Genomic DNA, 17,384 nt, shown 5'->3' with positions numbered 1-17,384 from the left:
AGGTTATGGAATCTTTCTTTTTTTTTCCCCCGGAGCTGAGGACTGAACACAGAGCCTTGTGTTTGGTAGGCAAATGCTCTACCACTGAGCTAAACTCCCAACTCCAGGGGTACAGGAATATTATTTAAAGGGGTTAAATCTTTTTGGAGGAAATATATCACTGGAGCAAGCTTTGAAAGTTCACACCATAGTCACACTTTTTGCTCACTCTTTGTGCTTTCTATGTGTGGTTAAGATGTAATGAGAGAGTTTTGTCATCTGGCTGACTGCTGCCCTGCCTTCCTATCTATCCTGCGTTCTCAGGATCTGTAAGCACAACTCAAAATAAACTGCTCTGCTTTTCCCTGGAGATGCTTTTGGTCAGCACATTTTGTTACAGGAACAAAATAGCCAACAGATTCCTACCCTTTGAAATGAATATCCAAACCAAACCACACTTTATCCCCGACTACAAATAATTAAGACTATTACAGAAAAAACTATTTATATGTCCATATTTATAGTATACAAGTTAGCTACTTATTTGTATGAAAGCTACAGATTCAGTCTCAGAGAAAGAGGTCAATGGACAATATTCAAATATTGTAAGGTTAATACTGTGATTTTTAAGACTATCAAGTAAACTTTATTTTCCTCAATTTTTCTACAATGCAACTTTTTTACATTAAGTGATTTTAAAATTTTGATAACATATCAGTATTCACAGAGCTATATGTCTTCTTACAATGATGATCTGCCTCCACAAAAAAAATCAGGAAGTGTTAAGAAAGTGATTCATAAATTAGAATGAGGCTTAAATTTCATTCCTGTAGTGCATTGTCAACGAGCTCTACTCATTCTTCATTTTCTTTTGCTTCTTTGCAAAGAATCGGTAAATGAACAAGAAGCATTTTACAGCAAGGGCTGCAATGACTGCCAAACAGGCTAGCAGGAATCCAATCACATCCAGAGAGTGGTACTGGTACCAGGGAAGGTTATGTCCAAGTGGTCTCAGGTGCTTGGCTCTTTTGTGGCGCATGACATACTCAATCCAGAAGATAGCCTTGTCCAGGGGTTTCATAGGTTGGTCATGGTGAATGGTTGACAGCCACGTAGCATTTTTTTTATAGCTATAAGAGAGAAAATGTTCCCCGTTGAAGGAATCAGAGAAAGAACTGGAAGAGCTTGAAGGGGCTCGAGACCCCAAAAGTACAACAATGTCAAGCAACCAGAGCTTCCAGGGACTAAGCCACTACCTAAACACTATACATGGACTGACCCTGGACTCTGACCCCATAGGTAGCAATGAATATCCTAGTAAGAGCACCAGTGGAAGGGGAAGCCCTGGGTCCTGCTAAGTCTGAACCCCCAGTGAACTAGACTATGGGGGGAGGGCGGCAATGGGGGGAGGGTTGGGAGGGGAACACCCATAAGGAAGGGGAGGGGGAGGGGGATGTTTGCCCGGAAACCGGGAAAGGGAATAACACTTGAAATGTATATAAGAAATACTCAAGTTAATAAAAAAAAAAGCAAAAAAAAAAAAAAGAGAGAGAGAGAAAATGTTCATCAGTTAATGGAATGAATACTACCAATAATCTTGCTCTTACCCATTTAGCCTAATTTTTGATATTATCGCTGATTTTCATTTTTTGTTAACATTCTGATATTAGAAAAGTCCAAATTTCACAGAAAAGCATGATGCAAAGTGCATTTGACTTTATTGTTGAAAAGATGACTGATGGTTACATTAAGTAGAAGGGTGACATAGAGGCTTGAGTTACCACTCCTAAATATAAGTTTGATTTAGCACAACAGGTAGGAATTACAATGGTTGTAATTTCAAAGCACAAGAGCAAAATTGTGTCTTTCTTCTTATAAAAACATATTCATTCATTAGTATTCACAGTATAGTTATTTACTATTTAGGACTCAACTTATCTGATAGAAGAATAAGAAGAGTAGAAGCTCCTCAGAGATAGGTAGGGTGTTTAAATAGAGAAGAAGGTGTGAATACAGTGAAGGGAGAGATCAGAATTCAAGGAATCAAACTAGGGAAATGGGAAGAGGAAGAGGGAGATGGAAACAATAACAACTAGAATGTATGAAAAAATTATACTATTAGCTATTTATGCCTTACATTCTATTCCAGGCCTATATACATATGTAGTCTTTATGAACTTTTCTTATCTGACTTGATGGTTCTCCTTCAAATACCCAACAAATTCCTACTAAAATCCCCACACAAGACAAGAAAGCCTTCTTTTGGGGTATTGGCCAGGGGTGTCAAAAGTGCTTCTTTGCCAAGCAGTATGGAGGGTAAAGCAGAAGGGTTGCACACGTAGGATTACCCTGATTTACATAGCAAAGAAACAAAGAATAACAAGGAATTTAAAAACAATGAGTAAAGGAGAGAACAATGTATGTACTGAATTAAGCACTTATTTCTGTCTGTTCCTATCATTATCATTACCTTCAGTATAATTCTCATTTGTTTGGCTTCGGTGAGAAGTCAGTGAATGTATGTATGAATAACCAAACTTTCAAATTAATGAATAGATAATAAATAAATAAATATATTTATATAAATAAATAAAACATTATAAAAGTTTATACTCACAAAGGATTGTTTATTACTTCCTTAAGTGCATTGAACAAATCTGACTTTGACATTGTCCTGATATTCAGTGTAACAGCTGCTCCTTTGGCCACCATGTGGGCAATGTTATCATGTTGTTCTCCAAACATAGGAATGCCAATCATAGGGATTCCATGATAGATGGCCTCATAGACACCATTGGCTCCACCATGAGTTACAAAGGCTTTGGTTTTTGGATGACCTAGAAGAAGATGAATTCACATTAACATTAATTAGCAGTTTTACTCATGAAAAGAGATATGTATAGTAAGAGGAAATGAAAGGAGATGCTTTTACATAAAGATTCTTAAAATCATAAGCTCTCTAGAATATTTTTCTGTCTCAGAGCAAGAAAATATTCTGAAGAACTATTTTTGCCAATTTGCATGTGACTTGAGGCTTGAAGTATGAAAAACCCTCTTTAAGTTGAACATATGAAGTCCATAGTAGAATAAAAAAAAGTGAGTGAGAAAATGGAATCCCACAGATTGCTAAAAGATCTTTACCAAACCTACATCCAGTAGAGGGCTAACATGCAAAATATACAAAGAACTAAAAAAGTTAGACTCCAGAGAACCAAATAACTCTACTTAAAAGTGGGGTACAGAGCTAGGCAGAATTATTAACTGAGGAATCATGAATGGGTGAGTAGCACTTAAAGAAATGTTTAACATCTTTAGTCTTCAGGAAAATGCAAATCAAAATGACCCTAAGATTTTACCTCACACAAGTAAGAATGACTAAGATCAAATACTCAGGTGGCAGCAGATGATGGTGAGGATGTGGAAAATGAGGAACACTCCTCCATTGCTGGTGGTATTGCAAAGTGGTACAACCACTCTAGAAGACAGACTGTTGGTTCCTCAGAAAATATGACATAGTGCTACCTGAGGATCCAACTATGCCACTCCTAGGAATATACCCAAAAGATGCCCAACATATAACAAGAAAACATTCTGTACTATGTTCGTAGCAGCTCTATTTAAAAGAGCCAGAAGCTGGAAATGACCCAGATGCCCTTCAACAGAGGAATGGATATAGAAAATGTGGCACATTTGCACAATGGAATACTACTCAGCTATAAAAAACAATGACCTCATGAAATTCAAAGGAAAGTGGATGTAACTAGAAAATCTCATCCTGAGTCAGGTAACCCAGTCACAAAAGAACACACATGGTATATACTCATTGATTGGTGGTTATTAGACATAGAAAGCTCTGAATAACCATGATATATCTCAAAGACCATATGAAGCTCAAGAAGGAAGAAGACCAGAGTGTGGAAGCTTCAGTCATACTCAAATGGGGGAAGAAAATAATCACAAGAAGTAGAGGGTGCGAGGTGTCTGGGAAAGAGAGAGGAGAGGAAGGGAAAGGGTTGAGGGCATTACAAATATGGGGGGATATGGGGGAGAAGTACAGAGGGTCAGGAATTTGAAAGGAGTTGTGTAACAGTAGTGGCAGTTCAACTAGGAGTAGACACTAGAAATCCCCAGGTTCCAGGGTCTCAAGAAGTTTCTAGGACCCAACTGGGAGGACATTAGCTAAAATAACCAACAGAAGGGAGAGAGACTCTGTAGAGACCATATCTAGTGTATAATCATGGGCCATGTTTGAGGGATGGGGCTGACCACCCACCTCAAAAAATATTAATCTAGAATTCCTCCTGTCAAAAGGAAAAGAAGGGACAAAAGTTGAGCAGAAACTAAAGGAAAGGCCATCCAGTGACTGTTCCACCAAGGGATCCATTCTGTCAGCAGATACCACACCCAGACACTATTGCTGATGCCAAGAAGCATTTGCTGACAAGAACCTGATATAGCTGTACCCTGAAAGTCTTTGCCAGAGCCTGACCAATACAGGTATGCATACTTGCAGTCAACTATCAGACTGAGCATGGCGATCGCTATGGAGAATTTGGGGCAAAGAGTGAAGGAGCTGAAGGGGTTTGCATCCAGAGAGTAAGGACAGCAATATCACCCAACCAGACCCCCTAGATCTCCCAGGAAGAAAACCATCAACCAAAGAATATACACGGGGGGATGCATGCCTCAGCTGAATATGTAGCAGAGGAGGGATTTATGAGGCAACAATTCGAGGGGAGCCCCTTGGTTCTATGGAGGCTTGATGACTCAGGATGGGGGAAAACTAGGCCGCTTAGCCAGGAGTGGGTATGGGAGCACCCACATAGAGGCATGAAAGGAAGGAGGGAGTAGAGCTTTGTGGAAGGGAAACTGGGATAAGGAAAATACTTTGAAATGTAAATAAATAAAATAACCAAATAAAAATATTTTAAAAGTGACCTTTCTTACTCTTAGGGAACTTGGATAAAGGACCATTCTGTTGTATAATTGAGCTAGTTATTTAGCTTTAACCATCAGTCTGTTGAGAGTTAGACACTGGTAGACACAGTTTTATGCAAATGGTTAAAATGTAAAGTGAGAAGAAGAAATAGAAAGACATGGATGGAGTCATGAGTGAGTCATTTAACAAAGTAAGGTATGGGGTTATAACCACTTAGAAAGTTCTGTGCATGCATGCATGTTTCATTTTAAATTTGTTGTACAGAATTCACAGCTGTGACATTTGTTTCAAGTTAACAAAAATGAATTAGAATAAAATCCCCCTGACTTAAAGAAAGAGAAAGATAGAAAGAAGGAGAGAAAGAAATATATGTGTGGTAAAAAGATCGAATTAATGTTAGAACTTATTATCTTAAATAAATAATTCCTGAAGCAAGTGCAATATAAAGAGTTTGAAAAGCTATAGGTACAAAAATCCTGGACTCAGTCATGATGTTGCATTTTTTTCCAGAGTCTTACCAAGGAGGTCATTCTGGGGAAGCCACTTGTAGACTCTGGTATTGGGTCCTAAAGTTGCTGGGATTTTGCCATCAAATTTCCAAAGAACCTGTTAAGAGTTAGACAATTTCATTGGTTTTGCCAAATTTAAATTACATTACAAAGACTGAGCTGGATATATTTAGAAATAGAAATGTGGAGACACACATATATATATATGTAACAATTAATGGAAAAAAGAAGTTGTGAGTTTGAAAATGACCAAGGGGGCATGTTTATAGGAGTTTTTGAAGGGAGTAATAGAAAGGCAGAAATGATGTAATTATAATTTCTAAAAGAGAAGTAATTTTAAAATGTAGGTTTTTTTTTAAGTAAAGGGAAAACAGCTCTGAACACCTCTGACTGGAGAGATGAGAAAGTCCCAAGCAGTGAGTACTGAGAACTCAGAAGACTCACACAAGAGTGCCAATACTTTTTGTGTTACACTCACACAGGTAACCATAATCACCACTTTTGAGGAAGAAATATTTAGACAAATGAGACAGTTAATGATTCAGGAAAATATTAATCTATTGCCACGGTGACATAATTCAACTCCAAAGAATATTGGCAAATTACTAATAATTTATTTGATCTAAATGAATTTGAGAAGTCTAATATTGTAGTCTTAACATTGTAATAAAATGCATTTTAATTACTTTAGAGTTTATGTTTGTTCACTTGTTCTATGCTATTTTAGTTCATTTTAATTTTTTTGTCATTGATTGTGTATTCTTAATTGTTTTTCATTCAGAATTCTCTTTGACCACAAGTATTTGGAAATAATGGTCAACGTGTTGGCTCATGGGATGTGGAATCATCCGACTCATCTGAAAGAACCCTTTCGTATTGTAGTGTTGGAATTGTCCAGGAATGGAGTTGCATGAGTAGAATTCTTAGTGCATTGAGAATACTCCAAGAAAACAGGAAAAGAATCTTGTTTCCACATTTCTTCAAAACACAAGATTTCTCTTGTTATGTGTCTGTGCCATCTTCCTATGTGTACCAGATAGGAGTTGGGTCTGTATATTAGTAACCTGACTGGTCCTTCTGATTGTACACATCTTGAAGTCCTGTGATCTTTACCCATATGACATTTCTTAAGCCTCAGAGTATGTATTGTTTGATGCTGTTGATAATGTTGGCTATTTCATGAGAAGTTACTCTGCCTCACATATCAGTTCCCTTCTACCATGTCTCATTGTCTCTGGGCTGTGACAAGTGGTACTGAATGGGGACCTAATGTTGGCTTCATAGCAGGGGATTGGGCACACTCACATTAACAGGTGAATGAGATTAACAGGGCAGAATACAGAGAAACCTAGTTTGATTTTGGTCATATGGGCATTTATTTAGACTGTTATCAAAATACTTTACAAAGATAAGATTAATAACCCTCAGGAAGTGACATTCAAATTCTTGCATGAATATAAATAGGATGATTAAAATTGATTTTTCAAAAAAAGCTAATGTAGCAGAGGATGGCCATGTTGGGGACCAATGGGAGGAGAAGACGTTCGTCCTGCCATGGCTGGACCCCCCAGTATAGGGAATGTCAGGGTGGGGAGGCAGGAAGGGGTGGGGTTGGGTTGGGAAACAACCTCATAGAAGAAGGTGAAGGGAGGATGTAGTAGGGGGTTTATGGCCTGGAAACTAGGAAAGAGGATAACATTTGAAATTTAAATAAAAAATATCCAAAAATAAAAGGTCATTAGACAATTTCCCAGTCAAGGCAAAATGCAAAGGAAAAGTAGCACCACTGGCAACTATGCAGGTGATTCTAATCTTTAAATCTTTCCCTATTGGATGAAGATTTAGGAAAGCCTATGGAAAAAGCTAATACTACATCCTAGGCAAATAGGGCAATTCAAGGGAAAGAAATTCATCCATCTATTCCTCCCTGGCCTGATTAGTTGTTCCCAGTGTTTTCTGTAAAGTTTAATAATATCAAAATATTTTATCAGGAATTACACATGGATATTGTGAAGGAATTTAAGAAAGCCTGTGTTTCCTATGGATCTATTGCTCCATATCACTATGCCTATTTTTGGTTGGAGTAATAAGGCACAATGTCTGCTCTATGGTTTTCATGTAATTGCTAAAATGGTTCTTAGGCCTTTTCAATTTCCTCAGCAGCAGATGTGGCTTAAAAATAAAGCCCATTAAAATGTTCAGCAGCTAGAACTGAGGGATAACCCTAGAAATATCAAAAAGAAAGGCTGATAAGTATTTGTTTCAACATATTACCAGTTGCATGATATACCTCCATTAGTCCCCTTACATTAGCTATGCTGCTAAGGCTACCTGCACAAAAACTGATATGGAATCAGACTTAGTGTGTTATAATGTAGAAAAATGCAAAATATCTCTGCACATTTTGCCAATTTCAGAGGGAGACTCAGAGATGCTATTGAAAAACAAGTAAAGGGAGACCAAATTCAAGACTGCAAAGCTTCTGTAAGGCAAAGGACACTGTGGTTAGGACAAAACTGCAACCAACAGATTGGGAAAAGATCTTTACCAATCCTACAACAGATAGAGGCCTTATATCCAAAATATACAAAGAACTCAAGAAGTTAGACCACAGGGAGACAAATAACCCTATTAAAAATGGGGTTCAGAGCTAAACAAAGAATTTACAGCTGAGGAATGCTGAATGGCTGAGAAACACCTAAAGAAATGTTCAATATCTTTAGTCATAAGGGAAATGCTAATCAAAAAACCCTGATATTTCATCTCACACCAGTGAGAATGGCTAAGATCAAAAACTCAGGTGACAGCAGATGCTGGCGAGGATGTGGAGAAAGAGGAACACTCCTCTATTGTTGGTGGGATTGCAGACTGGTACAACCACCCAGGAAATCAGTCTGGAGGTTCCTCAGAAAATTGGACATTGAGCAACCTGAGGACACAGCTATACGTCTCTTGGGCATATACCCAAACAGTGCTTCAACATATAACAAAAAGTGCTCCACTATGTTCATAGCAGCCTTATTTATAATAGTCAGAAGCTGGAAAGAGTCCAGATGCCCTTCATAGAGGAATGGATACAGAAAATGTGGTACATCTACACAATGGAATATTACTCAGCTACCAAAAACAATGACTTTATGAAATTCATAGGCAAATGGATGGAACTGGAAAATATCATCCTGAGTGAGGTAACCCAATCACAGAAAAGCACACGTGGTATGAACTCATTGATAAGTGCTTATTAGCCCAAATGCTCGAACTAACCTATATGTACAGAACAGGTGAAACTCAAGAAAGATGACCAAAATGTGAATGCTTCACTCCTTCTTTAAAAGGAGAACAAGAATTCCCTTGGGAGGTAATATGGAGGCAAAGTTTAGAACAGAGTTAGAAGGAACACCCATTCAGAGTCTGCCCCACAGGTGACCCATACATACACAGCCACCAAACTAGATAAGATGGATGAAGCAAAGAAGTGCCGGCCGACAGGAACTGGATGTAGATCTCTCCTGAGAGACACAGCCAGAATATGGCAAATGCATAGGCGAATGCCAGCAGCAAACTGCTGAACTGAGAAGGGACCCCCATTGAAGTAATCAGAGAAAGGACTGAAGGGGCTTGAAGGGGCTCGAGACCCCATATGAACAACAATGCCAACCAACCAGAGGTTCCAGGGACTAAGCCACTACCCAAAGATTATACATGGACTGACCCTGGGCTCCAACTGCATAGTTAGCAATGAATAGCCTAGTAAGGGCACTAGTAGAAGGGGAAGCCTTTGGTCCTGCCAAGACGGAACCCCCAGAGAATGTGATTGTTGGGGGAGGGTGGTAATGGGAGGAGGATGGGGAAGGGAACACCCATATAGAAAGGGAATGTGAGGGGTTAGGGGGATGTTTGCCTGGAAACCTGGAAAGGTAATAACAATTGCAATATAAATAAGAAATACCCAATTTAATAAAGATGGAGAAAAAATAAAAATAAAAGGAACTTTTGCAGCATTCGTTGAGTCTGGAACTGATGTTTCTTTTATGAGCATTGAAGCGTCACCCTAATGGCATATTGTAGAAACAAACTCAAACTTGATAGAGTTGTGAACTATGAACTCAATTAAGATTAGAAAAAATTACAATGTATAAATCCAGAAGGCAGAATGGAAGTCCTTTAGTCTTTTGTTACATGTAATATTATTAATCTTTTTGAAGATACTTTCTATAATAATCCAATGCAGAGACCTACATTTTTAATGCTAATGCTACCTACTGTTCACAATCTCAATTGCTAAGGTAAAAGTGGGGATATCAAAAGAGTTAAGGGTGAAAAAGTTTATGGAACCTCTATTGGCACATTAACAACATCATAAGCATGAATTGGGTTTTGCGTAATGGCTAAACACTACATAAAATTTAGTTACTAAGTCTGAACATCTCAAAGGCCAATTTCTAAGTGTAAAGTTATACGCTCCTCACTAGTAGTCAGACAACAGTTGGAGAATGGCAACAGAGATCTGTCATTTTCTCACTGGAATTTTCATGTTTTTGTAATTGAAAAATATGGTAAATGTAATGCTTAGTTGACTTGCAAAATCTTAATGCCACCATTTGGTCAATTTGAGCTTGACAGCCATTACCTACACTGACACCTATTAGTAAAGATTGGTCTTCTATTGATATGAATTTGAAAAACTGCTTTTACACCATAACTATTCATCTTAATAATAAGGTCTACTTAGCCTTTTCTGTTTCTTCACTTAACCCTAAAGAACCCCAGCTTTAATATCAATGTGCTGTATTACCTCAACACATGGCTAAATCTACTATGATGCCCCAATTCCATGTTGTAATGGTTTTAGAGCCCGTGATGCAGGCCTTTCCTTAGGGTTATAGTATTCATTATATGGATGATATTCTGATAGTCCCTTCCAAACCAAAAGAGCTACAATGTGTATATGGCATGATTCAGGATGTGTTAAATAAATACAGACTGACTATTACACCTGGAAATGTAAAATTACAAAGGTAAGACACTGTAATATCTGGGGCAACTAGTAACTATTTAATAGCCTGGAAAGGATAATTTTAAAAACAGCCAACAACTTTCAAAATTATTAGGGAATATTGATCACTTACATATTATTTTTGAGAATAACCAATTTTGGAGTAATTGATCTATTTAAACTCTGAGAGATGGCATTTGATTTTCTGTGATTTCATCTTGAGAGTCAGAAGTATTACAACTATTTGAATCTAAATTAAGAAAAAAGGCATTTATTTTTGATCCTCCGCTGCCTTTACACTTATTTTTTCCACTAAATTTTCTCCTATACATATTAAACAACAGGAGAATACGCCTTAGGAATGGATCCATTTACACTATAAAGGCTATAAAATATTACTTGCCTTTCTCTTCTTGCTCAATTAGTATATCAGTGTAGGATCTAATGTCAACAATTGTATGGATATATTACTTGCTCTATTTATCCTACATCTGGCTAAAAATTAGTTTTAAAGTGAGTTACAGAACTCTATGTAGTTTTCAAACACAGATTGTTACAGTAGGATTGAAAAGTTTTTATTTCATTTTCACATCCTACCATGCTCCCATTACTACAGGATCTAAAACAACTGGTTCTAACCTGCAATCATGCTTCGTTTATTACTCATACTTGTACACTCTCTATTACAGAATGAAATAAGCAAGTTAATGCATTAAGCAACCCTATTTCTATTTTCATACAACATGAACATCTACCACTACACATTAATGATATTGAGAATTCATGTCCAATACTATATCCCACTTAGACAAGTTAGACAAATTGTACAAGAATACCCTATTTGTTATCCCTTAGAATGTCATATTTATTCTTAAAGCTATAGTTAACATAAGAGGTAAATAAATAAATAAAATATTTGTGAATTGGAGAAAATAGATGCAATTCACTAAAATCTTCTTTCTTGGGTGCTGTACCTCCATATGTGCATTGGTATACATTCTAAATTTCTTTTGGTTCTAGATCTATACTCAGAGAATGCATTTGTAATATTTTTTTCTTAACCAAACTTTCGAAGATAAGTGAGTGACTGTTTTAATAAAAACTGATAGTGGGCTAGGCTGTAGTAGAAAAAAATTAAAAGTTCTGTAAATGATGGAATATTAATCATATTGTAAGACTTCTTTATATTCATCATAGACAGGGCATAATTAAAATAATGCATAGAATGTTAAAATATCAATTATTAAAAAAATCATGGAAGAAGCTAATGGATATCCTTGCACTTTTCTTATATACCTTATTTTTCAATGTACCTGATGGTAATGTATGTTCAGGTACTCAATACTATTTCTCTACAGAACATTCTGAACTGCCTTTAGACAGGCCTATGTGATTTCAACAATTTAATCCTTGGAAGTATGGTTTTCTCAAAAAATTTGACAAAGTATATGCATCTGGCATTGCAGATGTTTCCACTGAAATGTTTTGGATTCCTCTCAGTCTCCTCTAGCCCTGAGTTATGAAGGACAAAGGTAGCAAGTGAGAAGATTGTGGCAGTCATGATGAAGATAGAAATCCTCCAGCTAAAAGGTAAAACGATTCATTGACTCTACCACCAGAAGTGAATGCTGTCTACTTTGGGCCAATTAAAGGCCCTATGCTCCAAGGAAGAAATTAAATGACGCCATTTTTTGTCACCTGAAAATCTCTGGTGATTCTGACCGTTTATTCCCGTAAATCTGTGGATATTCACACACCCAAAGATAATGAAATTTGGGTGCATATTAAACAAAATCACACTGGATATTCTGGGCTTAGAAAGTTAAAAAGGAAGAGATGAGAGAAATGAGTCTGAGCATAGAGGCAATTTTTGAGTGCTTGTGAAAACACTCCAAGAAAATGGGACAAGAGTCTTTGACCACAGTTTTTTTCAACCCAGAAGTCACTCTTGGATTGTGATTTGCCTCCACTTCTTAGCTCTAGCAGATAGGAGAGGGTCTGCTTCAGGTTAACCACTTTGACTTCCTATTGTCCACTAGGCAATGTTTAAGCTGTCCTTCATGTTCCTTTTGACAAAACCATGGTTTTGTCTTACACAGCTCATTTTATGATTGATCGTAGCTGGAACTCATGTGCTATGGATTCATATTACCTTTTGTAACCCTCAGAGTGTTGTTCTATGAATAAAGTTGGCTACTGCCTATGACGTCCACCTTCCTCTGGAGTGGTAACAGGGTAGGATTCAAACACAGGTTTTAAACCTGCTATACCAATTTCATCCAAGTAGACATACAACCCTTTGAAGAGCAGTTGCTGTGGACCAATAACTCATAACATGTTGGCATCATTTGCACACTGGACATACACCTGATCTCGAAATAATGACTAGGACGACAAACTTAGATTGGTATCTCTTTTTTCATTTCTCTAAGAGTTTCATATAATGTTCTTTTTCATATTCATCCCCCTTACCCCAATCTTCCCTAAATCACCCCCTTCCATACACACCCTACTACTTAGGTCCTTAAAAATAATCTATTTTCCTACCTCAGGAGACTGTGTAATGGGGATTTCTGGCTGTTGAAGCCACTAACCTGAGCTGCAGTGTGAAATTGTGTCAAGTCACAGTCTCTGGGAAGCAGCTCCATAAGTGTTTGCATTAAATACAAAAATTAAATTAAATTATTAAATTAATTAAATTAAATACATAAATTGCCATGGTGTTTTGAAAGTCCAATCTCTTACTTTGACCTGTCCAGTATTAACTGTGTGTGCTTTAATCATCAAAATCAAAATTAAAAACAAGCAACAAAATGTAAGGATCCATTTGTCTTCTCCAAATATTCTCATATGTGTGGTCTTCCACTAGAAAATGGTTGACTTAAATTTGGTCTCTTTTTGTTTTGTAGATGTTGGTTTTGATTCACATGCACATGAATTAAAAATCGATGCAACTATATTCATTTCATGAGAAATAAAGAAGAATTTTCTATGTCTACATACACCTTTGACAAGTATGACCCTTGTCATCCTAATGCCAGCATTTCAAAATGTGCCCACAAAAATCACAACATTGATATTCAAGGCACTCATAGTCAAAAATACCTTTTGTACTGTAACATCTCTTGTATGTAACATCAATTCTGTTTGTAATTTGTCTAGGTAAATTAGAGCATACCTAAACCTTTAGGCTTCACACAATCACTGCTACAATCAGACTTGCTGAGGACTTTCACACTCTCAGTTTACAGTTGCCTCCCATGGGCACTTTACCTCACCTTTTGTGGAATCTGGGCAAGGGCCCATGCAACTGCGTTGGCCTTTTCTTCTGTCATGCTGCTGACCATTGACCCCAGAGAAAACACCACCACACCATGCTCTCCAGAGCTCTGGACAAAGTCTTCTATATCCTGTGAATAAAGCACTTGTTCTATCACACAATAGTGATTGTAGAACAATCACTTATGGAAACTTTACAAAAAACATCTAGGAAAATAAAAATGGAAGTGTTCTTAGGAATTTATAGAATCATGGTGTTAAAACATACAAAAGACAGAAGTGGCATGGTAAAACACAGGCAGCGGTATAAAGTGTACTCATGCATGTCCAACAAATGTTCTCAATACTTTTCTCTGGTGAATTGAAAGCTAAGGAATGCAAATACAGTTTGTGAAGTATTGGTAAATATGTAACTGCATTACATTTTTCATCCAACAGAATTTACAAATTTCACATTGTTGTTGAATTTTCTCCTATGATGGTTGATTTAATATTATTAGTGAGAGTTTAATTAAATGATAACTATGTTGTGATACGTACATATGTGACAGTTAATGCATACTTTCTCCTATGATAAATAAAATGTTTTGGCTCTCTATAAAATAATCATAACTGTCTGGTAATCATATATATGTGAAAAATTTTGATTTTTTGTTAATGAGAATATTTTCTTAATTTCTCCAAATTCCCTGCCTTTGTTTTAGCTAATGAAGACCATGATAAAATCAGATGTTCTACTCTATTAACTTTGACATATTATTTAACAGGTTAGTATCCTTAGTTTTAACCTGATTCTGCAACTCGGTACTAAAGTTGTACATGCTGTGCCAGAATTCTCAACTGGGCACTGGGATCCAAACTCATGTTCTTATGGTTTCTTGGTAAAGAATTTACCCAATGGCTAAGCACTCTAATATCCTACATGCCTTAACTCACTGATACTATTTTTTCATGTCTGTCATGCTCTTTCCTGGGTTTATTGAGCTCTTATTTAGTAGAACTTTTAATTCCACTTCCCTCATATCTCTTTTATGGGGAGGAAAAAAATGTAATGAAAGATGTAGAACATTTCATCAGAAAGGATATTAAATGGAAAAGAAAAATGTATTTACCTTGGGCAAGGGTTTAGCAGGTTTGCATTGGAGTCCTCCAATGTAGTCAACATTTGGTAATGTTGGGTGGGGAAACTCCAAATCCCAGTAGGATCTAATGAGCCACATTTCTGCTTTGCCCATTGTCTCAGCTAAGGTGGTGGGCCTTCCTAGGTAGAGAAAATGAGCAAATGAGACAGAGAAAATATGACAGGACTGTCTGCTGAGTATAAAATATACTTCCTTAAAATGTTGGAAGAGTTCATGTTTCATGTAGAACATGTGCATGTAAAATGTAATATTTTAATATATAATATGACTTACATCAATAATTGTTTTGTCGTTCATATAAATACATGTTAATTTGTGTTTGTTCTTAAAGCAATCTGTAAGACTTATTTCATGTTTCCTCAATAATTTGAAACCATAAATATTTACAGAAATAACCTCTAGGATATTATATGAGCAAGCACATATTTTTTCTCTCAAATTTTCAAAAAACCTATGTAAATATCAGCACATAGTCCATGTCCAAAACCCTCATTATGCTGTGTAACCTAGCTGGAGTTTTTAGTATCCTGATAGTTTGTAGCTAGTCTTTATTTCTTACAGGGAACTGTAAAGTTTATAAATGGCTAAATTTTTGGCTACTACTTCTAGTCTTGTTTCATATTAATAAATTTAATAGTATTTATACTATAAGACAACCACAATATATTAAGAATTACAAGAATAGAAATTTTAGGCTAGTTAGGTGTGCTATATTTTTAAGACAAAAAAGGACCTGACATTAAAAAAATCCAGCACATGTTTTCAGGCTTCCGGTGAATTTAGACATTTACAATTGAATTTAGGTAAGAGCCCAATAAACACATGTGGAGCTGGTAGAAATATCAGTTCCACTTCTAAGCTTGGGAAATATCATAATGGCTACCAAAATTAGGGAGATTTTAAAAAGTGAACTCAGAAGAAAATATTTTATGAATTATCTTTTCAATTATTTGTATGCGTTATCTGCATAAGCATAACTTATTTTATGCCTGTGCCTGTGGATACCATGAAAGGGCAGTGCTTCTCTTGAAGCTGAAGTTACTGGCACTTTTGCCACTGGACATGAGTGATACCATGAAGAGAACTCCAGTAATAAACTGTACATAAACAATCTCAGCACTTTGGCCATGTTTTCAGACCCTACATTTTCATTTTAAATAAAGACACTGGCCTAGGCAAGAGAAAATAATTTCACACACACACACACACACACACACACACATGCACACACACATATTGATACTATGAAATATGTCATTCTTGAATCTTCATGAATCAAGATTTGTTAACTGCTTAGAAACTTATTAAAATACAGGAAAAAATTCAGTAGAGGAGTAAAGAATCAAGTAGAGACCATCTAGTTTCATCTCTATGCAACGGTATAGCTAACCAAACTGTCTTGTGTCAGGACTGCTACTTTCTTCTATTAGGTCAATTATATGAGATTTTACAAGAGTTTGTGAATTTGATAGCTAATATCATTATATATTTGATCACCTATAAAAGACTATTTCACTTTGTATTTCATAGACATAAGTCTTTACACACATGAGAAACATAAATTTTCAAGTTACTGAGAAGAAATGTAACTTACCCAAAATCTCAGTATAAAATGGATCCCAATTCTTGGCATTAAACATATGGAACCAAAAGTCAAAATAAAGCATACATATCATATTTTTAACCCTGTCTATGAATGTCATTTGGCCACCCAATCCTGACAAAATTACAGGCACATAAGAGGGAGGTAGTATAAATCTTCCACTGGACTTTTCAATTTTATGGCCTGGAGAGGCACGAAGACTGTACAGAAAAGGAATGTGGAGCACTTCGGCTATCAGTTCCCCACAGGCAGCCACAGGATCTGATAAAAGAACATCAAACTTGGATTCCTGTAGTTTTGCCATGAGCTGCTTGTTTGAAACGGCGTCTTTACAAACACTTAGATAATAATCAGAAAATTCATCCATCATATTTTGTAGTAAAGGAGAAAAAGACAAACATGTATCTCTTTGCAACTCATAAGTCCACGCATCCACAAGTTTTATGAAATATTTTTCCAGTTCATCTTTACTGACAGATGTAGGAAAAGTTTCAAACTTAAGGTCTGGCGATTTTTTTGGATCAAGAACATAGTAAGCTGAAGGTTTCAGAACAGTGACTTCATGGCCCCTCTGTACAAGTTCATCCAGTATTGTTTTTATATTCATCCAGTGACTGAATTCCATCGGCCACACCAACACCTTCCCACATTTCGCAGATCTGAGGCAGAAACTTATCTGCAGCAAGAGCAGAGCAAAAATCCATTTTCCTGGCATTTTGAAAATCAAAATCCTTCTGTTCACACTGTGTTCCTTTCTGTCACTGCTTGACCTTTTTTCCAATACGCTTTATACCAGAGGTTAAAATATAACTTGCATTGCTCAAAGCTGATAAGTGACAGTTACCATGGTGATAGGAAAACCGTGAATGACGATTTTAATTATTCTGTTTACATGAGAGTGTTTAATGTCTCTTTTATGATGGAGTGATTTTAATAG

The 17,384-nt window shown here is 36.5% G+C and overlaps 1 protein-coding gene across 1 annotated transcript; it reads right to left on the bottom strand.

The window, feature by feature from the left end:
* Positions 1-585: 585 nt before the first annotated feature.
* Ugt2b37 (UDP-glucuronosyltransferase 2 family, member 37) lies at positions 586-17,204 on the bottom strand. The gene is given in 6 exon segments (NM_001007264.4): positions 586-1,109; positions 2,597-2,816; positions 5,437-5,524; positions 13,702-13,833; positions 14,815-14,963; positions 16,439-17,204. Coding segments are annotated over 6 exon segments (1,593 nt in total). The 5' UTR covers positions 17,163-17,204; the 3' UTR covers positions 586-829.
* Positions 17,205-17,384: the final 180 nt, after the last annotated feature.

The sequence above is a fragment of the Rattus norvegicus genome, chromosome 14 (assembly GCF_021556685.1).
Source record: "Rattus norvegicus strain SHRSP/BbbUtx chromosome 14, alternate assembly SHRSP_T2T, whole genome shotgun sequence".
NCBI classification, from domain to species: domain Eukaryota; kingdom Metazoa; phylum Chordata; class Mammalia; order Rodentia; family Muridae; genus Rattus; species Rattus norvegicus.
Note: the sequence above shows the minus strand (reverse complement) of the source record. Positions and strands in the feature narration are given on the sequence as shown.